Here is a 25,303-nt window from a genome sequence, read left to right on the forward strand (position 1 = left end):
GCTGAACACTGTTCTTTGAAGTGTTTGTTTGCTTTTATTTCTCAATACCAGAATAAATAAGTAAAACTTTGTGTAAATTGACATACTAAATTAAGCAAAATTCCCTGATGCAAAGCTTTTGCTTCCTGCAATGGCATGTGAGACTATCCCATACAGTCCAAGTACTAATCTTGAGACAAATATTCATTAGCAATTCAGAGCTATGTAAACATTTATTTCTTTCAGGAAGCAAAACTGAGATCAAATAGTAACCTTTTAGAAAATGAGTTTTTGTGTGCTTTTTCACTTCTGTCTAATTTCTTCATGTAATCATTATAGCTTAGTTGTTGATTTGTTCTCCCGTGGTTGTTATCCCTGTGCCAAGTGTAGGCAATGTAATAGCTCTCAGAGATAAACTAGAATAGGACAAGAAATAGTGTACAGATGTTACCACAAAGAAATAGCGTACAGGTGTTACCTTTGGTTAGGTAGTAAGAAAAAAAAAAAAGATTGCAGTAAGGGTGATCAAATATGGGAACAGATAGCACAGAGATACTGCAAAATCTTCATCCTTGTAAATATTTAAAATGCAACTAGAAGTTTGCCTGAAGCAAAACCTGATCCTGCTTTGAGTAGGCAGTTCAACTGTGTGACCTGAAGTTGTCACTGCCAACCTGCATTATTCTGTAACTGTAAGTCTTCCCAGTCTACCCTTCTGCCATTTACTGAAGCTCTGTGAGCATCCTCCTTATTTCCTCTTCAAGGCCTTCTCAGGCAAAGCACTATTGAGGAGGCTGGAAATGTGTTAAGGAAATTTTTATTGCTGTTGGTCATAATTTCTCCTGACTTAAGAGAGAAGGGACATCAAACTTACCTTAAAGTTACTTTTCTGAAGAGCAAAAGCATAAATCACAACTCCTCTGGTTTTCTCCTTCAGCAGTGGTGTACAGTGAAATAAAATACATAACCTTCCCTGTTCGTATGTAGAAAAGTGGATGAATGCTGTTTTGTGTCTATTGGAGTATAATCTTCATTTGCTGCAGATGAATGCAAAATTATGTAGAAGTGCCACAGCACCATGATCAAGTGTGACAGCAGATTTTCTTAAAGGAAATGTTTCTCAAATTTCTTTTATCTGTCATAATTCAATAGAGTTAATACTTTTGCCTCAGGTTATTTGACTTTTGGCTGAATTATTAGTAGTTTGCTCAATGTTTTTTGATGGGAGCTTTAGCCAGAACTTGAAGACTTGGGTAGTATTAGGAGACCAGAACAGTCAGGGTGAAAGAAATTCCACAGTACAGTTTTTGTTTTCCCCTGAGTCACAAGAGATTTGAATATGGGAAGTTTGTGTCTGCTGATAGCATTACTTGAATCCTGTAAATTATATCTCATTTCTGTCCTTTATAATTTTTTTTGTCTGAACATGTGAATTCAGCTGTGACAGCTAGGAGCCCTGAAAATGATGGTGTTCTTCTGAGACTACTCCCTGCAGAAATAGCCCGTTCATGCTGTTCATAAGTTATATGGTAGATTGAAAAGTGATAAAAGTATTTTATGTAATTGATCTGTAGCGATGATCTACCTTTTACTTCCTGTGTCTACATTGAATTTGCAGTGGTGGTTTTTGATTTCTAACACATTGATGTGTTAGCAGAATGGATGCAGACTTGTTGTTAATGCAGTCTGGAATCTTCCTTGCTCAATATTCAAATGGAAATAAAAAAATGAAAAATTTTTACTTAATCCATTTTTCTTTTGTGACTTGCAGACAGATGCCAGCAGTAAAGCTATATTCTCAAAAGTGATGGTTATAACAAGTAAGTCACTGAAAGTATTTACAGTGTCTAAAAATTACAGTAGAACTATATTGCTTTCTTGCTTTAAAAATAATTTGGGGTAAGTTTATAAAAAAAGCATTTTGCAGCAGATTAAAATCTAAAGCAAATAATGATAAATGTGATGCAGCAGTATGCTTTTAAGAACGAAGGCAACTAACCAGAATTACTCTCTTACTGTAAGAAAACATCAGTCATGAAGCCTATCACATAACATTTTGGCTGCATTGTGGACTAATCAAGGTCTAGATGATCTAGGGTGTTAATGTCTATTTTAACATTTATTATAGAGTATATATTCATAGATGTTAACTAAACTACTAAGCTATGTACTAACTTACCTCTCTTCAGAGGTTTTAATATTGTAAATGTCATTGGAATGCAAGAGAGTTTAAATTTCACTAGCAAGGAAAGCACTTCAAAAGCTGAAGAAGTTCTGTGTAAGCTGAACTATTGACAAAGAAATACCCACCAACCCAAAAGCAACACTTTTTGTCCCCCAGGCCCACCATGCCAATAGCATTAAAACTAGTATGAAGAAAAACTTGTTTTACAATTCTGAAAATTCATTTTCAAATTCACCTTTTAAAAAAAATGCCATCAGTTCTGGCAAAAAAATAAACTACATAAGACTGCACATTTTTGAAAAAATACAGAAGAAAAAATGAACTGTGCTGCTTCATTGGCCATGATACTAATCTATTTTTCATTAGTTTGTATTTTTTCTCATACTTTTAGTTCTCAGTTTATTTTTAAAAAAAATCGATACAGCAAAACAAAATCATAATAGAGCTTGTTTTGAACCAACCATCCTGTAGTGCTACATCACCTTCTGTACCAGCTTTGCTTAACGCTGTCTGGACTAAAAAATACGAAGCATCTTAAATAATAGACTAGTCCTTTGCCAATAAATTGCCTTGCTATAATATAAACATAAATATAAAAAGAGGATATAGTTGAAGAAATGCATTTTAAATGCCCTTTTTTTTTTGATGTTGTGAGCTGTTGTAAATCTTATGTTTCCTTAATGCATTTTAAATGCTGTTTTTTGTTTTTGAATGTTTGTTGTAAAGCTTATGTTTACTTAAAAGGCAATTTAGCAAAAATACCCTTTTTGATGTTTTTCACACTTGTTGCATTGGGTGATCTGTATACAGAGTACATTTTCTTGTGGAGTTCAGGCTTTACAGTATGAGGTCAGTTTCAGCTGTTAGTAATATCATTAGCAAGAGCAACTAGACCTGCTGAAAAAAAAGTGTGAAGGGTAGGGAAAACAATTAGCCAAAGGAAATTTGTATAAATTTGTGTCCTCATAGATATGTCTGCTTGTTTTGAGGTGTTTTATGGTTTGGGTTTTTTTTGTAGTTTTTCTTTTTGTTCATTTGGTTTGGATTTTGTGTGGTTTGTATGATGTTCCAAACTTGTGCAATTTGCATAAATAGTGAACATTTTTTTGTTATTTAAAGGAAACCTTCCTGATCCAGGGAAAGCTCAAGATTTCATGAAAAAGTTCACACAAGTTCTAGAAGATGATGAAAAAATAAGAAGTCAGTTAGAAATGCTTGTTAGCCCAACATGTTCTTGCAAACAGGCTGAAGGATGTGTGGTAAGAATTGCTCTTAAAGTGTGAATATTTTTGGAATAGAATTGATTAGAAATTTAATCACAACTTATATTTCAGAGGGAAATAACAAAGAAGTTGGGCAATCCAAAGCAACCAACAAATCCTTTCCTGGAAATGATAAAGTTTCTTCTTGAGAGAATTGCTCCTGTGCACATTGATACTGAATCCATCAGGTATTTTTTTGTGTGTGTTGTTGGCCATAGATCACAGAGTTTGAAACTGAGGTTTCTTACTTTGTCTTTAAACACAAGCAGTAATAGGCTGGGTGGATGTGGCTTAAGGCTTGGTGACCTGCATTATTTTCTTCTGTTTCACTTTGTGTAGGGGTTTTTCTGTCCTTGTCCAGAATGTAGTCACAGAAACAATTGCATTGTCATTCAGCATAGCTGGGATGACCTGTCAGTAAAAGTGGATGTGTTGCTGACAGACGAAGTATGGTTTGTGACCAGCTGATTTGTTTTAAAACAAATTTCTGTCCAGACTATTCAGCTGAAACTTTCGACCCAGAATATTAGCTCATAGTGACATAAATAGTAATGTAACTGAGGAAGTAAAGGTTATGATGATGAGGCAGCAAGACTTCAAGGAAGAGTGAGCCAATGAAGTTATGGTGGGGAGGATTGCTGAAATTATTTTTGCTGAAATGATTATTTAACTAACAGCAGTATTTGACATAAGCCTTACTGTCAAGAAAAATATGCAGAAGATAGGTCTTATAAATTTATCATCAGCTCTTAGCAGAATTGTTAAATGGTTATTATTTTTCCTCTTGGTTAGAGACTAACTATTATAAACAGTTATTCTCCATCAATTATTAAGAATCTGTAGTGGGTTGTAACCTCAGCATAGTTCTTATTGAGTTTGTTGCTTGTAATGCTCAAATTGTTTTCTTATTTTGGTCATCCTTCCAGAGTAATTTGTATATAGTTCTTAATTCATGATGGATAAATATTTTTTAGTGTAATGCTTCAGAATGCTTTGATTTGGATAGGAGATGAAGGCAACCAGATTATGTATGTAGTTGACATATTTGTTTTATAGTAGGCTTATGTTTTAAATAAGTTGATTTAATAAGATTGTTTTCACAAGTTTAAGATGTAATCATACATGGTGGAATTGCAGTAACTACAAGATCATATTTTGTTTTCCTCTTCAGTGCCCTTATCAAACAAGTGAACAAGTCTATAGATGGAACAGCTGATGATGAAGATGAGGGTGTACCTACTGACCAGGCAATCAGAGCAGGTCTTGAATTGCTGAAGGCAAGTATAGTCCTGATGGCCAGTGAGTATGGGAAACTTTGCAAAAAACTTTGTTAAAATAAATTTTTAATTAGCACTTACTGCTTTTAGTCAAAAGCGTGTGGTGCCTACCTGGAAGAAACTGGTTTGGGTTTTTGTGCTTCATGCTCATCTTGGCACTTACTAAAATAGTAAGGCTATTTTAAAAATGATTTAGAAACTTTTCTGTAAGCCAGACGTAGTTGCATGTGAGACAGTAGCAGTGCAGTTTTGGTTATTAGAGCATGAATTCAGCAATTTGTAGACATGGTGCTGTTGTACATCAGTGCAGCACTGTGGTTCCTCTGTGTTCCACCTAAGTTGGGGTCTTACCTATTTCAACTATGAGTAATCTTGAAACTGGGCTAACATAGCAGAGGCTGTCAAGTAGTCCAGGTGGGAGTTGACTTCAGAGGCCTTAATATCTAAAGGACTCCTATACTGAAGTTTTCAGAGTATTTTAGGTGAACTAAGGACTGAGTAGATTCACCTGAAAGGATGAATCTCTTTATCCAGGTGTGAACTTTTAGATAAAAGTGCAGATACACAGTAGCACAAGAATGCATCTGAGTAAGAAAGAATGAATCATTTTGTGAAAGAATATATGCTTGAATGAAGGCTTCCAAGTCAGTATTTACATATTTGTATGAACTGGCATGACACATTTAAGGAAGAGGAGTAAGACTGCCCGAAACAAAGAGGTCTATACATAATCAGAATAATACAGGGAGAACAAATGTAGAAGTCCAGCACTGGGAATGCCATACAATGAAGTGGGAAGGAAGGTAACTTAGTTAAAATAGGAGACGGCATATGAAGAACTTTGTAGATTTTGAGGATTGTTTCTCTGCCATGAGTCAGAATATTATGTGGAACAAGGCTAATAATCAACAGCCACTTAAAAATGAAGAGAAGACCACATTTCAAGGAGGATCAATTAAGGGTTTCTTTATTTAATTTTTTTTAACATGGGAGGACTGTCATACCTGAAAACAGCCAAGTCCAAGAATCTGAAGGAGAGGTACAGAATCGGTTAAGTTAATATGAAAAACCTGGGGGACTAGAGGCCCTATTGAGTATGTCTGTGTTGCTATTTTAGAGATAGGAATTTCACTTCAGAGCAGAATCAATTCCTCCCCTGAGGAAACAAACATGAAGTCTGGAGGCACACAAGCTAGATTCCTTTCAGAGGAACAAAATTGAGATGGGCTTCAGAAGCACATGTTGTGTTGCATTGCCTAAAGTGGATTTAGTCATTCTAAAAATACTCTGAAGTAAAACTCCTGGAATATGAATATTGCTTCCTTAGCATCACTTGGGTTTCTCCTAAGACCTGCTCCTGCTGTAACCCAGTACTTGTTAATGTAGGTGTAGTCACTGAGAAGTACATGGTCAGAATAGAAGGAGAAGAAACTGAGACTGGGGAAATAAATTAAATCTAATGAAGTGATGTATAAAGACAGAACTTTAGGAGCTACTAAAAAAAAGAAGAGCAATGTGGATCATGAATCATAACCAGGGAGAGTATTATAAATGTTCCAGTATGGCAGTGGAAAATGACTCTTGATGAAGTGTCCTAGTATAAGTGGACCTTTAAAAAATGTTAACATGGCTTTCATCATGTTTTGGCAGGTACTTTCGTTTACGCACCCTATCTCATTTCATTCAGCTGAAACTTTTGAATCTCTCCTTGCTTGCTTGAAAATGGATGATGAAAAAGTGGCAGAAGCTGCATTACAAATTTTCAAAAATACAGGAAGTAAAATTGAAGAAGACTTTCCTCACATACGATCGTAAGTTGTTTATCTTACTCTGAGCAGTGACCTTTACTGTATAGGGCTTTGGAAGTTCTCACTCTGCCTTTAATTTGCTGTAGCGTTATCCTGCATTCTTTTGGAAGAAAGTATTATTTCCAAAAAGAGATTTTGAAAAACTAAATTGTAGTCCTTTTTGAAGAATGGAAGGGAAATGAATATACCCAAAGTAGTGACAGGTAGTATGTCACTGATACTGCTATAATTAATATTGTTGCCCTTCAGAATTACTTATTCTTTCCTAAGATTATATATATATATATATATATATATATATATATATATATATATATATATATATATATGCAGTGTAAGAACATTCCTTGCAATTTAATGGCAATATGTAGGCCAAAATATTTCCAAAAGAACATTTAGTACCTGTGCAGATATCAATGCCTATTTTAGCACATACTATTTTATCAACAAAAACTAGGATTTTTTTGCTTGCAAGTTATGTAAATAATTTTTTTCTTCTTGTTTTTGAGGAAATTACCCAAACAAAAGCAATTAATGCTTTTGCAGAAGTGTTGTGATTTTTATATGTATATCTGTACTTCTTTGTTAGTTTGATGTTTTGGAAAATTTTCAGTTTGTGAAATTACTTATCTCTCGGTCTGTTTGTCTATTTGTTTTGTTACACAACTGTTTAGTGCTTTGCTTCCAGTGTTGCACCATAAAGCTAAGAAGGGACCCCCTCGTCAAGCCAAGTATGCTATTCACTGCATCCATGCAATATTTTCCAGCAAAGAAACGCAGTTTGCACAGATATTTGAGGTAATATTAAATACTTGAGTTACTTTTACTGATCTTTTATATTGCGTATGTAAACTAAGGGATGTAGTTGCAAGTTGTAGCAGATTTAGGAAATATGTTTTTCCCCATACCTTTTGTTCTTACATGATTTTGGCCTGAAGAATGATAGTAGAGGCTGTTCTTGTATCTCGTGATTCATCATGTTTTAGGTTGTGTATTTTAAGAGCTGGTAGAGTAAAACCAAGTGTTAGGCTGTGTACTAGAACCATGAACTATTCATACAAAGAGGAACCATATGCTACTCCTTACCCCTGTTGAAAATGGTCAAATGTATTTAAATGGTTGCAGAAATTTAGGAAAACTGAATTGTGGTACAGACTAAGTGAATTTTTTAGCTGTAACTGCAAATGTGCTTTTTAATTAGTGGCCCTCAGCCTCTTATCTTGAAGGCTGACTCATAGTCCATTACTGGAATTGCTAGCTTGAGAACTTGTTCTCCCACAAGAAAGTAGGCTTTTTAATCCATTGTTTCCTAAATGGTCATGCTTGAGCTGTCACTTTTGGAACTATCCAGAGGTGATAAATATTTTGTCTGTCATCTTGACCTTTCCTCTGACTTGAGAAAGATTTGATGGGCTAGTGAATGTATCTTTAAAATTAAATAATCAATAGTTCTTTTGAAATTGTATTTCTGAAATAGACAAGGACAAGTCATTCCCATCCCTTCAGTAAGACACAGATTATATCAGAAATAGTTGAATTTGTTGTATTTTTTTTTTTTAGCCACTGCATAAAAGTCTGGATCCAAGCAATTTTGAGCACCTCATTACGCCATTGGTTACTATTGGCCATATAGCCATGCTTGCACCTGACCAATTTGCTGCCCCTTTGAAATCTTTGGTTGCTACTTTTATTGTTAAAGATTTGCTAATGAATGATAGGGTGAGTATTTTTAAAACCTTATATTAAGAGTATGCTTTTTCTGCAGTATCATACTCAGCAAGTTCTTGGGAAGATATCTGGCATGCTGGTTCTGCTATAGTTGTCTTTTGATTTACTCATGTAGTTTGACTCTTTTCAAAACACATGGTACAGGAAAGGAGAGTTCTACTGATTTGGGAATCTTACAAAAGTCATGACCTGCATAGCACTGCATTTCATCATTTGTGATTTGGCCTTCATTAAAAAAGGGAAAATTGTTATGATTTCATTCTGTTTCTTATCTTGAGTGAGTTGTGATTTTTAGGAAGTATATTACATTTGAAATTAAAATACACTATTTAAATGGAGGACTGAATTTCAATTTTTTGAACAATTTTGTGTTGATTCTAAAGTGATTATGAAGTCGAAAAATGAACTCGTGCATTGCTTGAAATTTCGTAGGGAAAGATACAGATTCTAAAACAGTAAAATGTGTGTGAGGTTCCAATCTACCGGATATGGAAAAACTTATTTTCAAAGCAATGGCTATTATGCCCTAAAGGAATAGTTTTCAGGTAACAACAACAACCAGTGCCTTTATTAATCTTGAATTTGCTGATACTTGGATAGTGAGGTATCTCACTTCTGTAGTGGTTACTTGTGTAAGATACAGTAGGCATACAGCTGACCAGGGAGTGCTGCTGTACTGTTTCAAGCAAACAGAAAGAGAAGGTTACAAGTTTCACTGAAGAGTAACTGTACTGTAACAAATGTAACATTTTGTTTAGCTTCCAGGAAAAAAGACAACAAAACTTTGGGTCCCAGATGAAGAAGTGTCTCCTGAAACCCTTGTTAAAGTGAGTAGCATGTACTATGTTTCCTGTCTCTTATGTTTGTAATACTTAATAAGGATTTGCTCTTGGGAGCATATTTTTAAATTATTATTTTATGCATAAATTTATGTACACACTTGATTAAGCTTTTATATAAACTCTTTATAGGTGTAGTTTTGTTTTCTGACACTTGACTGTGATGATAGCTGGATTACTTAAAGTAAAATTATTTTTTCCTCTCCTCTTCAATACAGGAGTTAAATACTATAGAAATTTTGTTAAAAGTCTTTTCTTTTTCTGTTGAATTTTTATGCCATTCCAAGAAACTTTCAGTGCTGTTTTGTAAGAAGAAAAATGGGGTTTGGATTTGTCAGTTTCTTCAAATGAATAAATCAGTTAGAGTGTTTATTTTTCTGTGTTTGCAATGTGTATTAGAGAAAAACCTGGATTTAAGAAAAAAACATCACTTTAAAATAGTGGGGGGTTTGTTTTGGTACTTTACTTAAAAATGTCGTCTCAAGCTTTTTCTTATTTTGGAGAAAGTGTATTACATTTTCTGTACTCTGTAAGAGATACTGTCAATCAATTTTTCAATGAATTAGAAATAGACTCACAATGTGGAAAATATATTTTATATCTGTATTTGGTTTTTAAATGCCCCTCAGAGCAGGGATAGATTTTTGCTTTCACTTCTTTCAGAATGAGATGCTTGTCTTTTATATTATGCTCTATGTTATATCAGTTGTTTAGTTTCTAATATCTTCTGAGTAGAGTGGCTCTGGTTTTAAAAAGTTCTTTGCCTTCTCTCAAAATTGTTAAACACTTCCTAGCCGACCTTCTTTTCTGCTAGGTTAATAAGTACTTTGGTTTGCAGTTCGGTACAGAACATATTACTGAAAAGGCTTGGCTTTTTTTGAATTTGATTTGTTGCTTTTAGTTTTTTGACTTCACAAAGGATAGTTTTCATGTTTGTGCAACTCCATAGTTACACAGTATACTCCAAAAATGGTTTAAAGAGAATGCACCTTTGTTTTAAATTAATGAAGTGCTAATTTTAAATAGACATGATTTCACTTGAGTGATTATACATGTAACTTGAAGTAGTAAGTATTAATTGTTTTTCTTAATTATTATAAATGATTTGTGAAGCTGCAATAACTCTCTAAAATGTACTTTTATATTGATTGAACTTCTCATACATCTGTCTATTTGGAAAGGAATTAACCTGCAGAAATTCTTAAGGCAATTTACGGTTGAAGCCAAGCCTGAAAACTGTAAGAAGAATTTATTTGCTGTGAAAACAGGCTATTGTGAAAATTGATTTGCAAATTTAATTAACCTTTATTACTACTGCAGAGCTTAAACTTAATGTGTGCTCCAGACAATGCCGTTAGTTTATGAATGATTTCTCTCTGATCATGGACTTTTCTTCACTCTGGTTTTTCAAGCCTCTTTTTCCTATTGTAACATTATTATATATCTAGTGAGGATTTTCAAACTAGCAAGTTAGAGTATGAAAGTGGCAAGGAGTGCTGAAAACTAAATTTTAGTATTGTCCAGCCAGCAGATGTAGACTGACCAAGGATAACCTTAGTTTTGGGTGCTAAACCTTCTGTGGAAGGCTCTCTGCAGAGAAATGTTTCAGTACACTATTAACTATGAATTGGATTAATGATTGTATGAGTTAGACTGGAATTCCTACGCTGGACACTTGAGTTCTAAAGCATTTTGTCTCTCTTGGCAGTGACCTGTAATGAGTACTGTGCACCATGCAGGTGACTTGTGACTAGCAGTGACATTTCTTGTTTCCTTCCATATCACTGGAATATAAAGTTATTAATTTTAAAAAACAGTTTTAAAGTTTTATCCAGCTGCTGCCATAATGGTGATGTAGTAGGAAGACAGTGTTATGTTTCATATGGCTCTGTCTCATTTTCACTTTCTTATCTTTTCATGTTGTATAAAAATAATTTTTCATCTCGGAGGAGAATTCTAGGCTCATGGAACACAAATTGAAATAAGAACTTCAGTCTGAATATAAGGAAAGGCCTGAGAACAGTCAGACAGTGCAACAAGTAGCAAGAGGTTGCAAGTTGCCAAGAGACCTGTGCAGTCTTCATTCTTGGAGGGCTTTTGACACCACACTGCCTAAAACTGAGACAGTGTGGGGTGATTTCATAGCTGACTTTCCTCTGAGCAGGGGATTGAACTGGAGACCTAACACTCTTTTCAACTGGAATTATCCTTCAATAACTACACAATTTGGTTGCAAAGGGAGAATTTAAAACATGACAGCAGTCCACACTCACGTCATGTCCAACTTAGTCTTTGGGTAATCAGTAGTAGTGACTGGGGGAATTTTCATGCCCTGTACTGATTCCATGGGAATGCTTAATTCTCCATGGTTGGTGGAATGTCACCATACCATCATTAACACTAGCAAAGTAGTAGGGAAACTAGTGGGGTCAGACAAAAATTGTGAAGGAGGTGGTACTAGGACTTCACTACATGGAAGGAAAACTAGAATAGGTTTGGATAATAAAGCTGGGGAAAAAACATTATGGAGGGAATTACTAGGAGCAAAGATTGAAATTGAAATTGGTCAAGGGACAAGGTAGCTGTGTCTGTTCTCTGGCCAAACGTGTCATTTATTTGAAGACCAAGGAGAGCTGTCATATTTCCATCCTCCCAACAAATGGGAAGCACTAACAGTTGCAGGTCCTGGTTATGACGTGAAGAAACTGAATTTGTGAGCTGTGAAAATATATGATGCCATTATTGTTATGTTACAATTATTATATTTGGTTTGATGCTACTAAAATCTTCTGGTGGTTACTTAGAGCTGTTCTAGTGGAAGACCCTTTGAAAGTGAGGGCAAGACAAATTCTGCTCCTCAGACTGCATTTGCATTTTGAGTTCTGGAGTGACAGACATCCTACAGCTCACTGGTGTTACCCAGTAAGGTGGGGCAAGTGGATTACAGTCCTAAAAACTAAACTCACATAGAAGTAGTAGTCCTGAGATCTGACGGGACCATTTTGGTTCAGTTTGTTGCAAGGAGTAGATCAATTATGCTATGATAAATTTAATTTGTTCATATTGTGAATGTTTATATAAAAGTTACTAGAGTTGCTTTTCCCACTAATGAGAATATTTGAAGTTACCATGTACGAAAAGTGTAAGTTTTCTAAAGCTTTAGGGTTTTGATCTTCAGAGTTCATATTTTGTTTTGGTTCTTTTGGGGTTTTTTTGGTTTCCTTTTTTTTTTTCCCAAAGGATATCAATGTGATTTAGATGAGCATTTTCATTTTCCTGTAAGAAGATACTCTTCTTTGTTTTCTTTATTGTCTCTGCTGTCATAAGCAAGGAAAATGAAAGGATAAAGGGATTCAAATACTGAAACAAACTTAATCTCCAAATTGATGCTTTATTTTCACTAAAGAAATGTGAAATTATTCAGTGTTTCATGATAGTTTCTGGATTCTGCATATGGTGCCTCAAAACACTTGATGTTTCCATTGGCAAAACCAAGTTATCCCTCCCCGCCTTTGAAGCTTTTCTTTAAATAGCTGTGAAAAAAGCATTCTTTACCAGGGTAAGTTATTGTAGTACAGATTGCTAGCAGTCAAGATGTCTATGAAGTGTTTTTTCAAGTACAAGTCTTAAATTTAAACTCAGATATGACATAGATAAATAGAGAATATATAGGGCACAGGAATTTAACGCCAAGGTCATGGGTTCAGTCACCATATGGGTCATTCACTAGACTTGCTGATCCTTGTGGGTCCTTTCCAATGCAGAATATTCTGTGAATTCTAGGAATATGTAAAGATGAAAATGTGTTCTGCTTTTTGATCCAGTAACATTTTCTTAGTAAGTATAAACTGTTTAGCCTATTTCACAGTATTTAATAAGCTCAATTAAGAAAATGTTTTCAAAGGACAAAATATGTGATTGCTTATAGAAGAAGCAGCTCAAACTTTAACCAAATGTATAATTTTTATTTGCTGTAATACATATTAGAGGCTTTCAGTGAAAAGTTGCTGTCTAGTGAGAGTGTCTGGTTATCTTTCAATATTTAAATGATGTTTTGCAGTCCTGATAGACTTATGTTTGTACCAGCAAAAAGCACTTGGGAAAAAATACCATATGATTAAATTAAGATAAAGATTATTTTAAAAATGAGGCTTATAATATGATTTGACTTTTTGGTATCAATTTTTTTTTTCAGATTCAGGCCATCAAGATGATGGTTCGATGGTTGCTAGGAATGAAGAACAACCACAGCAAGTCAGGTACTTCTACTCTGAGACTGCTAACAACAATATTACACAGTGATGGAGACTTAACAGAGCAGGGGAAAATAAGGTATGTACCAGATGGTAATGCTTTCATATCTGTGCTGATGGAGTGAGGGGAGAGTTTTAATTGAAGTAGTGTGTAAACTACTCTGCTGGACTGCTTAAAAATTTATACATTTTATTTCATAAGATGTGATAGTAAGCTTGGCTGGTTCTTTAAGTTTGCTGAGTCTCAGGTTTTGTAATGCTGTACACACAGCTGCATTTTAGGTTTTATATTCTTGCTTTTATTTATTCCTTCAATAGGCTGTTACTCATATTGCAGGAATAAACTGTGCAACTTCCTCCTTCCCACTGAAAATTGGTTTTAATTTTTTATGCAGCTTGCTGTTCCTGGTGTACCAATTGCTGTGTATGCCAAATGCCAATAGGTGGGCTTTCTAATAAAGAATAATAGTGTGTTGTATAAACCAGGTGGAAATACTTAATACACAAGACACATCTGCTTGGAGGCAGGCTAATCTATCTTGAGGTCTCTAAAAGTGAAAGCAAGAAGGAAATGTGTAAATCTCAATAAATAATTTACCTTTTAGGTGACTGTTAGACAACTTGTTTTTCTGGGTATCTTCTAATCCTCTGTGGTAGGAAAAGTGACAAGTTGTCAGCTGCTATTGCTTGCTAACATTGAAAATTGATGTCTACAAAAGCAGTTAAGGGCACGGGTAGATTGTTCCAGTATGTCTAAGAAGGTTCTGATTTTCAGGTAGAGTTAATGTTATACAGTAGTTATGCAGATAGAACCATATTGTGTGTGCAAAATTGCAAACTTGAGAGCTGTCTAGTATATTATATTTGTAGCAACTGTGTAATCTGTCCTAAAGTTCTTTGTAAACAATTGTTTTATAGTTCTGTAATGTGACCATTCATGGCAGCTGCCAGGGAGTTGAGTGGCAGTAATTTAGCTTTTCAGCATGAGTACTTGGAGCTCATGGTTGGCTTATGCAGTAGAGAATAAATTAGTTCTGTAGACCCTGTGTGTTTTCATGCTTGGAGTGATGATTCCTTACTGTGCATGTTTCAGAAATTTAATTTTCCCACTCCTTTTCTACTCAAAAAGTAATTATATGAAGTAGAAACTTCATATAATGATGTGATCCATTTCTAAATCAAGTTAAGAGGGCTAGGGAGGGACCCTTTCAAAGTAGGGCAGTGACATGTGAGGTAACCCTTCAACCGCAGAGCTTGGAGCTCTGCCTGGGGATGGATGTTGAGCCAATGGAGAGCTTATGCGCTAAGACTGAGGAGCAGTTTGCTCTGGGTAACATCGTGGTGAGTGTCTGCTGTGGGACCCCTGACCAGGAAGAAGTGGATGAGGCCTTTAAACAGCTGAGAACAACCTAATGTGTGCAGTCTTTGGCCCTTGTGGGGAAATTCAGCCTCTCTGATATCTACTGCAAGGGCAACACAACAGTGCATAACAATCCAGGGCAGCATTCATGACAACTTTTTGACACAACAATGGTTGTGAGGAAGTAGAGGACCTAATGAGGAGAGGCTCTCTGCTGGACCTCTTATAGGCCAACAAGGAGGGACTTACTGGGGATGTGAAGATTGAAGATAGCCTTGGCTATAATGACCCTAAGATGGTGAAGTTCAAAATCCTGAGGGCAAGGAGGAGGCCAGAAGGCAAGATTGGACTGGACTTACGAGAACAGTCTTGGATCTCTACAAGAATGTGCTTGAAGGGTCCCATTGGGTAAGGCCTGAAGGGAAGAGGGGCCCAAGAAAGCTAATTACCTAGTACTTAAAAATCCCCCCTCAGTACTCAAGAGTGGTCACAGCAGAAAAGCAGATGGATACTTCAGCAAACTGTACCTGGATGAGCAAGGTGCTGCTGGCAAAATTCAAACACAAAAAAAGGGATTGAGAGCAGCCCTGCAGAGTAGTACTTGGGGACACTGGTGGATGAAAGGGTGAACATGAGCCAACAATGTGTGCTTACATCCCAGAAAGCCAGCTGTGTCCTGGGCTGCATCAAAAGAAGCGTGGCTTGCAGGTCAAGGGATGTGATTCTGCCTCTTTAGCTCACTCAGAGGGTGAGACCCTGCACAAAGTGCTGCATCCAGCTCTGGGGCTCTCAGCACAGGAAACACATGGACCTGCTGGGGCATGTTCAGAGAAGGGTCTCAAAAACAATCAGAGGGCTGGAGTACTTTTATGAGGAAAGGCTGAGTGATTTGGAGTTGTTTAGCTTGGAGGAGAGAAGGGTCTGGGGTGACCACAATAGGAAGGGTCTTATTGTGACCTCTCAGTACTTAAAGGAGCCTGGAGATAGAAGAATTTTTTTTTTTTTTGTGGTGAGGGTGATGAAACACTGAAACAGGATGCTCAGGGAGGTAATAGCTGCCCCATGCCTAGAAACATTCAAGGTCATGTTGAACAGGCCTCCAAGTGCTGCTCATTGCAGGGGGTTGGACTAAATAAGCTTTAACAATCCCTTCTGGCCCCAGCTATTCTATGGTATGAGGTAAACAGAGGGAGGAAGTAGAGATGGGTAATCTGGCAGGAGTACAGGGAGCACCATCTGAGATACAGACAGGAAAGCCAAATCCCAACTGGGATAAAATCTAGTGAGAAATGACGAAGGCAACCAGAAGAGCTTCTCTAAGTAAATAAGTGACAAAATGAAGACTAGGGAAAATGCGCACCCACTGCTGAATGAGGCAAGAGCCCTGTAATAATTTGTGATTCTCAGTATTGCTTTTCAAGAAAGCTCCAAATTGGTAGAAGGGCCAGTCCATTGTCTCTGTGTGAGCTATACTGCATACATTAACAATTACTCTCAAAACCTGAAGCAGAGGAGATGATGTTTCAGGCCTGTTAGTTCTGCATGGAACTTGCTGACACTTCCTATAAGATATCCTTATAGCACCCATTGAGTGCAATAAGGATATCTTCTTTCTGGCAGTGCTTACTGTGTCCCTTCTGTGCAAACCTGATACTGCTCCCTCTGACTTGGAGTAGGCTTTGAAGAGAGTAAAACTGTCCATTCAGTACAGAACATAACCTCTTAGACTGTACTTGATATGAGGTCATTCTGTGTGAGTCAATTTTAGTGTTCATGGCTTGCACTTGTCTTTTAAACAGTGTTTAATAATTTGCTAAACATAAGTGAATTAAGTGAAAGTGGCAGGGCTCAGGAGCCTTTGATGCTGTTGAGGCCATCAGTCATGTTGTAATCTTCTTGGTGTTATTGCCCACATCAGCCCTAAAAGTGACTCTGCCCCTATGCCTCTTGAACTCTACCCTTCAGGGACACTGTAAGGAATTTTTTGGTTTTTTTTTTACTTCAAAGCCCTGTTCAGCCTGGAGTGTCAGATGAAGGCAAGGTCCCATTTGGACAACAAATCCCTTCTCTTGTTCATCCTTTACACTTTGAAGTAGTAGGATTGATGACTTTGTTGAATTGCTTTTAAATCAACAACTGACTTCTTTGAGATGTTATCATGTTAAATTCACCAGTCTTGTATTTTTTTAATATTGAATTTTATTGATAGTATCTCAACTGTCCTTTTTAAGTCTTTCTTTTTAATTTTATAAGTCATAAACAGTCCTGCAGAACTCAAGATTATACAAATTTTCTGTTTGTGGTTAGATAGAACAGCTAGGTTTAATCTTGCATGTTTTTGTAGTAGGATTTTGATTTTAGTCTATACTAAGCATAAAATAAGACTGTTTCAGTATCAGAGGATGCTAACAGTTGCTGAAAATACTGATATTAGATATGAGCTTGAATTGAGATTTTCCTGAAATACCGTCTGCATTTTTTCTTAAACTAATGCTCACCAAGAGAAAAATTATTAAAACCTTTTGGAGCTTAGAATGTCATAGTTCTGTGCTGTAGAAAATTTGCCACACATCTGATATACAATATTTTCAGTGGTTGCATTCAAAAGACATTTTGCTATTGTCTTAAAATAGAATTCGCTTGGTCATGTATTACAGTGTCTAATTAATCTTAATTGATGCTTGCCTGAAGCATGGATTTTGAGCTAGGAAAGTTTGGTAACTCTGGGAACCAGAAATGGGTTGGCTCCTTCTTTGGCAGGACTCACCTGCTGAAGGGGGAGCAGCAAGCTGAACAGAAGTATCTTACTGCTAGCTGTGGTCTCTGAGGGCCAGTATGGACGCAAAGCTAGAATTGTTTCACATCTGTGTGTAACTTTTAGGAAGTTTGATGGAAAATTTTTATTGCCAGGTTGGGACCAGGTAATGGTAAGTGGAAATAGTCTGTAAAATCTGCTGCCACGAAAATTACTTTGAGTTTGAAATTGCTTCTGCTAGCATAGGGGTGGCTAAGTTCACAGAAACTTTTCCTTTGAAGTACTTGTTTTTCAGTGATGCAAACTTATTAGATTTAGCTAAGTCAAATAATTAGATAATTTTTTTTACTAATTAACTTTCACAATCCATGTGCTTGTTTTTCAGTAAACCTGACATGTCTCGCTTGAGGCTGGCTGCTGGGAATGCTATTGTGAAGTTGGCACAAGAACCTTGTTACCATGAAATCATCACCTTAGAACAATACCAGCTATGTGCACTAGCCATAAATGTAAGGAAATTTGTTGGAGTTGTGGGTTATCAGCAGGTGTATGAGTATATAGTTGTTTGTTCTGTATGTTGTGTGTATTTCTGCAAATCTGGTTTTGTGCAAAATATTCAGCCTTAGCATGAAATTATTTCTCCATTTCATAATCCTGAAAACTCATTGTGGATTAAAATTAGATCTGTAGTACTGGGCTGTCCATTGGGGAAATTCTGACTTAGAGTAGTCAAATGTTAGAATACTGATGAACTAAGATATGCAGTATGTATTTAAGTAATACCCCAGCTGCATTATAACATTACTACAAGTTAAAGTGAGATGATGTAAAGTATATTGAACTATAGTGAAAACAGTGATCTTGATTTCTCAATACTTGGGTAGAATATATTTGGAATGCAGAGGTCTGCAAAAATAATTAGCATCCTTCAAATATAAGAAAAAATAGGGATATATTCCTTAGCAGATGCTGGAATTTTCATCCTTAGCTTCTGCCTGTGAGCCCATAGTAAGGAAGTAACTGTCAAGTGGTAAGTAGAGATATAGGGACCCTCTCTATTTCTGGCTTGTCGGCATAGCAAATTGTACAGAAATTGATTCATACCCCAAGAGTAAGGTGGTCATGAAGGGACTTCGGTTGGTGTTATTTGTGTAGCTGCTGATATTCTCCTGGCTTTCCAGAAGTCACGAAATCCTCTGAAAGGAATCCTGTCCAGAAGGTGTCTGCAGCAATAATGATATGCCATTTTAGATTTTAGTTCCTACGTCCAGCTAAAGCTTTAAAAGCTGCAAACCATTTTAAATGTTGGAAGACTTCAAATTGGCATGTAATGTTAGCAAATACAGAGTGTGGCTCCTGTGTGGGTGTTGTTTACTTTAATACAGAGTATTTTTTTTAGTTTCTAAAGTTGCTTGCAGTTGGTTATTGTTAGGCTAGAAAAATCATTCCTTTACCAGAGTAAGACAGTCTGAATTAGGCTTGTATATTGTTTTGTCTATGTTTATGTGAATTTTAAGCTTCTCTGTTCCTATGAAAAGGAGCTCTTAGTCAGTTCTGAAATGCTATGAAAAACAAGGGAAATGGAACAAAGCTTTAAACTACTTAAGCAGATGAAATCTAGCAAAACTACAGCAGGAATTCAGTGGTAATAACTGAAGGTCTTTACACCCAAAGCAAAGTCTGATACTTTTCAGCTTTCCTATTCCAAAACTGAACAGAAATGTTAGTCTTGTCTCAAAATGAGTTATAAAGAATTTACAGTTCAGAACAAAATTAGTCAAGACAAAAATAGGCACTTGGTGTAATGACCAATAAATTCTGTCTCTGCTCTGGAAAGGACACTCAAGCTGGATAATGTCATGCCAGACTAGCCTTGCCAATGTAGTGTTTATGTGTTCTGTTTTCTTGTGAACCCAGTGATCAAAATCTGTTCATTCATTCAGTCATTTCCCTCCTGTGGCAAATCTTTATTGCAAATGTTAACCTTGTAGCTCCTATCAGAATTTTGCTTCGTTATTTTGATATTCTTTTTAGTATGTTAAAGTGCAGGCTCTTTGCCCTCCTCCATCTCTCACTTCTATCACTTATTTTCCAGCTATAACAGTCTTATCTGTTTGTGAATATTCTAACAGATGTGTTGTCACCTTTTTTGTGTCTAATGCTTACCTTCCCTAAATTTTCAAAAGGGATTTTTGAGGGATAAAATTCAAATTAGAACATAATAGGGTTCTCAACATTTATAAGCCAGTTAGTATCACATTTTCCTGTAGCATTATAGCATACTTTGGACTGGAATGAACCCATAAAGATCATCCCATTAAGCTCCCTTGCTGTGGTCAGGGACACGTTCCACTAGAACAAGTTGCTCAAAGCCTCATCCAACGTGGCCCTGAACATCTCCAATGATGGAGTGTCCACAAGTTCTGTGGGCAACCTGTTCCAGTGTCCTGCCACCCTCATGGTAAAAAAATCTTTTCTATATGTCCAATCTAAACCTCACCTCTTTCAGTTTAAAACCATTTCTCCGGAGCAAGACACAGCACTCCAGATGGGGGTACCATGAGAGCAGAGTAGATGGTGAGAATTCCCTTTCTGACCCTGCTGGCCACTCTTCCTCTGATGCAGCCCAGGTCATGGTTAGCTTTCTGGGCTGTGAGCTTATCTCCAGTTTTTCATCCACAAGTGACCCCAGTCCTCTGCAGGGCTGCTCTCAATCCCTTCATCTCTCAGCCTGTATGAATACTGAGAGTTGCCTGGAGCCTGGTGCAGGACCTAGCACTTGAGATTCAAACCTCCTGATGTTCCCCTGGGCCCATTCTTAAGCCTAATAAGGTTCCTCTGGATGGCAGCCCTTCCCTCCAATGTATCAATTCCACCACTTGGCTTGGTGTTACCCACAGACTTGCTGAGGGATGTTCTCAACCCTCCTATCTGTGTAATTAACAAAGATGAACAATCCCTGTCCCAGTATTCCCCCCTGAGCACACCAGTTGTTACTGATCTCCATTTGGACATTGATTTTTTTTTTGACTGCAATCCTTTGGACATGGCCATCCAGCCAGTTTCTTATCAGTTGAGTAGTCCATCTCTGAAACCCATATTGCTCCAGTTTAGAGACAACAATGCTGTATAGCTGTGTCAATGGCCTTGTAGAAATCCAGGTGGGTGACATCAATTGCTCATCCCTTATCCATTTGCACATTCACTTCATTGTAAAAGGTTAGACCAGCCAGGCATGATTTTTCCTTTATAAAGCCATGTTGGGTGTCTGTAATCCCCTCCCTGTGGATATCCATATGCTTTGTCATTGCTTCCAGAAGAATCTGTTTCCTTGTGGTATCATTTCTGTCACTTTTCCTTCTTCATTTATTGATATTTCTTTGCCTTTTGTGACTTTGTACGTTGTTTTCTAGATTAGATTGTAAGCTCTGTCAGGTCAGGAATTCTGCCTTTCATTTTCACTGCAGCTCTTAATGGATTTGAATACTTACAAATAACTTTTGTAGGTGTTTTTCAGGCCTTCTCCAATTTCCTTTCTCTCTTTCTCAGTGGAGATGCTCAGATGCAGAGTAGCTGTAATAGCTTTAATGATTTTTTCACTTAAAAGGGGTACTGTTTTTTTTTTTTGAGATTTGGCATGTGCGGATATGCATACATATATGTTAATGCTTAGAGTGGTTAGTATTAGAATCTGTTTCTTGATGGTAGATACTGAATACTCTGAAAGTTTTTTTATTATTAACACTTTCAAGTCTAGCTACAAATCAGGGGACATCAAGGCCAACTCTAGTTTTGTGTTATTTAATTCACAGCAAAGATTCTGTAGGTGGGCAGATCAGAAAACAGATGAAACAACAGGAAAAATCTTACTTTCTAAGGCTTGTGATGGTTGCACAGGTTCTGCTGAGGTTCTGTGCTGGCACTTTTTTTTTCTGTCTGATGCTGCCATTTTGTAATGTTTAATGACTGGAGTGCAGAACACATAATTAAATTTTGTCACTAATTGCTGTGTGAAAGTGGCACTGGTAAATAGGGGCATTATTATGATGAAATGCATGTGGTTTTAGTAATTGTAAAATAAGTTGCATATGTGTTTGGCCAATTTTATAAGCTTACCAGGAGCTGACTTCTGTGATCTCCAGAACAAATTTTGATGTCAACAGAGCTTCATATTGAGAGACAGTGAAAAGAAACTGAGGATAGTACTTCAGTGTTTAACAAGGTTTAAGATCAGATTTAAGATCTGATAAGCCTTCTGTTGAAAATACAATTTAATTGTATTTAGAATAAATCTTGTGGATTGCATAAGTTTTATTTGTTTAAAACAATTCCAAAGCTTTTCCAGTCTTCTTAGTTAACTCAAGGTGGTGTAATTGAGGAATCAGAGCTGTGTCTGCGTGGTACATGATGTTTTGCAAATAGGTATTTTTTTAATGCTTTTAAATGGTGAACTTCTGATGAATTTGCATTAAATTCAGAGGTGTAGCTATATAAAATTGGATTAGTTTATGGAGTTTGTGTATGCTGTTAAAAATAGCATACCTTGGTTAAGTTTTGTCTCCTTCTTAGTGTAAGAACTGAGTCAAATTTAAGGTTATTCCCTATATTAAAAGATAAAGGAATTGTAGTCATTCCAATTGGCCACACAATACCATCAGTAGCAACCAGCTGTACCTCCCTTGTCCTTGGAGACAAAGATGTTTCCCTGCTGGAACAGGAATTAGACATCCATCTCTTCTGAGCTTCCTAAAGGCTTTAGACTTAGGTGATACTGGGGAGGGAAAGGAGGGTTCTGTCTTAGCCTCCTGTGGGGGTGGATTTGCTGTAAGGAGACAAGAGATGATGAGCAGATCTCATGGTTTGGGTTTGTGGGCTTGGGTTACTTCAACTCTGGCTGCAGCAGGTGTTTCAGGGCTTCAGTCCACAGAGAGGGAATATTGCTTGAAGCACAAAAAGGAGAAAATGGGGCTTGATTGAAAAAAGTTTCTTCTCAGTTTCATTTTTGGTGGAGGCAGAGGGAACATTGTTTTATTTAATCTGTGATCTCTTTAGATGCCACTTGCAAATTTTGCAGAGCCAGCGTTTCCAGTGGTTAGGTTTTGGCCCTGCACTTCCAGTTGACTGATAACTGGAAACCCCCTTCAATCCTTTCTGACTTCAAAGCTGCCATTTGACTAAAATAGCTGCTTACTCTTGTTAACATTTTTTCTATGTATTTAGAGATAAATCTTTCCTCTTGACTTTTTTTGGTAGGTTAAATGTGCCAAGGTATTTTGGTGACCTTGTTTACCTTAAGCTTTTCTGTATGTTTTCTTCCAAGTCTTTTCTACATGTATTTCTCTTAAGCTTCCTTGTCCTATGTTGGGAAATGGTTTGCCGTGTCTTAAATGGTGTTATGTAGGTTTTCATACAAAAAAATTTAAACTTCATGCCTTTTCTGGGAACACATTGCTGAATAAACTGTAGAACTGCATTTGCTGCCTTCATAATGTTTTACTTCATGTTCTTTGGCAGCTGTTAAACACAGATAATTCTCTTCCATGGTCAATTGTAGTGCATAGGTTTCCACAGAATAATGGAAATGCTTGGTACTCTCTTTGGTGTTTCACCTTATCTGGTAATTCTGTTGAATTTTATTCAGTTTTTAATATTAATGTCTTGATGAAAATGTGTGAAATCATAGCAGCAAAATTGACATGGTGGTGGTTACTGGTGGATAAAGTGTTTTTGTGCAGATCTTTGACATTGGGTCTACAAAGCAAGTGACCCAACTGTGAACAATTTCAGTGACTCCGTGCCTTACTACAATGCTAAATTAGGCCTTGAGTCCTGAGTGTGGTATCTTCCTGCACAATTTTTGAACCTTAGCTCTTCTTCTGAGCTTAAAGCAAGCTTCAGCTGATTAATTCAATTAAATTGCTCTGACTTGGCATTAAAAAAAAAATTCTTGCAATTTCTATGTTTCAGTGGCTTCAAGGTCTAATTGGTTTTAGCATATTACTTGAGCTTCCATGCTGTATTTTATAATTTATATTGCTTTAAGAAAAGTTTACAGTTATCTTTTTTGGTTTTGCCTTTTTTTTTTTTTTTTTTTTTTTAATAGGATGAATGTTACCAAGTGAGACAAATATTTGCTCAGAAGCTTCACAAAGGCCTTTCTAGACTACGGCTGCCACTAGAATATATGGCTATTTGTGCACTGTGTGCAAAAGATCCCGTGAAAGAGAGAAGAGCTCATGCTAGGCAGTGCCTTGTGAAGAACATAAATGTCAGAAGGGAATATCTGAAGCAACATGCAGCAGTTAGTGGTAAGAGAATAGAAGTCACTTTTTGCTACAAGTGGTGTAGTTCATGTATAAATGTGAGTTGACTGAAAACATTGATAGTTGTCTGTTTTTATACACAGAACCACTGTAAATTTGATTTGGAAGTATCTAATGAAAACTGAAAATTTTCAGGTCTTCTTTGGTCCAGATTTTATTTTGTTGTTTTTTTTTTTAACAGGCACTGCTGAGGTCTTTGAGTTCTGTTAAAAACTGTGCAAATGCTTATGCCTAAATATATTGGAAGTGAAGTAATTTTCCAAGGCAATTATGTGTACTATTTGAACGTAATAATGTTAATAATGTTCTAAGTGAAGTGACAATGATTAATTTTACTTCAGCAATTACTAATAAGTAACTTTAATACATAAATGCTGTACTAAATAGACTGTCCTTGCACTGCTGTATTGAGTAGGATCTTGTGTTATTCCTGCAAAGAGCTATATTTGTTGGCACTTCAGGATGAGTTGATGCAATTCTTTCTTCTCAGTGCCAGTGGTTGATGGTGAGAATGCTTTGGAAGTTATTATGGACTCATGTCAGCTATTTTTCTGTTATTAAGTCAGTCCTTTTGACTTAAAGCTACAGACATGCACTATTACAATGCTGGTACAGAGTCATAGGAAAAAGTAGGCTTTTATGAAGAGCTATAGCAGTTTTGAATGAGAGGTTTTGAAAGTTTTATTTATTTGAAAGATTACTGATGATTTGACTTTTGTGAAATGAAGGGGATTTTTTCATCCTTTTAGCCTAAACCAGACCTGTTTTGTGAATCTGATCTCAGAGATGCTGTTAGATAACTGACTTCCTTCTGTGTTTAGGAATCACTTTATATTAGTTGAGTCAGTCAGTCTTTCCCAGTCCTCTTAGACTCTGATCAGAGAACAAGTCTACAGACAAATCCCTAATGTATCATTAATTAGAGTTAAAGAAAAAAGTGGTACTTTTCTCCCACTCAGTAACATGTAAAAAAGAAAAAAATAAATTGAACAAACACCTCTAAGTAATTTTAAGATTATTACTCTTGAGAGTTGAAATCTCTTTTTAATTGTGTAGACAGAAAGCATAAGAAAAATAGGTGCTGCAAAGTTACTGTCAAAAATCTGTGGAAGAAATTAAGAGGAACCTAGGTGTTTGTGCTTTTCTTTATCCAGTAGGACCTCCAAGTGCACCTGATAAATTATTTTCTTGCTGAAATAATTGTGTGATGCCTTTGATTTGACATATGCTATAATGCATGGGGAGTCTGGATTAAATATAGAGTGCAGGATTTTTTTGAGGATTACAATCTTAACTTTGTGTCATTCAGATTTACCAGTCTGAGCTTTCAGCAAATAGAATGTCTTGAACTGTTTGTATCCTAAAATATCCATATTGCAGCAGTTCAGCCAAAGCTCATTTCTGGAAAGAACACAATATTTAAATGTGTGTCTCCCTCTGCCACTCTCCGTGCTGACCATGCAGTAACTCAGGCTGGTAATGATGGCAGTACCTCCTTTGGAAATCTACATCTTTGCTTATTCCACCTATTTGT

The 25,303-nt window shown here is 36.5% G+C and overlaps 1 protein-coding gene across 3 annotated transcripts in view; it reads left to right on the top strand.

The window, feature by feature from the left end:
• The window catches only part of PDS5B (PDS5 cohesin associated factor B), a 108,969-nt gene that overhangs the window by 56,385 nt on the left and 27,281 nt on the right, over positions 1-25,303 (top strand). For all 3 annotated transcript variants that reach the window (XM_005482470.4, XM_005482472.4, XM_005482471.4), the window contains exons 15-25: positions 1,751-1,799; positions 3,284-3,423; positions 3,499-3,614; positions 4,598-4,703; positions 6,354-6,514; positions 7,186-7,309; positions 8,072-8,230; positions 8,998-9,066; positions 13,274-13,410; positions 17,832-17,955; positions 23,550-23,754. In XM_005482470.4, the coding sequence (XP_005482527.1) occupies positions 1,751-1,799; positions 3,284-3,423; positions 3,499-3,614; positions 4,598-4,703; positions 6,354-6,514; positions 7,186-7,309; positions 8,072-8,230; positions 8,998-9,066; positions 13,274-13,410; positions 17,832-17,955; positions 23,550-23,754 (1,390 nt within the window). The remainder of the gene's footprint in view (positions 1-1,750; positions 1,800-3,283; positions 3,424-3,498; positions 3,615-4,597; positions 4,704-6,353; positions 6,515-7,185; positions 7,310-8,071; positions 8,231-8,997; positions 9,067-13,273; positions 13,411-17,831; positions 17,956-23,549; positions 23,755-25,303) is intronic.

Source organism: Zonotrichia albicollis, chromosome 2 (assembly GCF_047830755.1).
Source record: "Zonotrichia albicollis isolate bZonAlb1 chromosome 2, bZonAlb1.hap1, whole genome shotgun sequence".
Classification (NCBI taxonomy): Eukaryota; Metazoa; Chordata; class Aves; order Passeriformes; family Passerellidae; genus Zonotrichia; species Zonotrichia albicollis.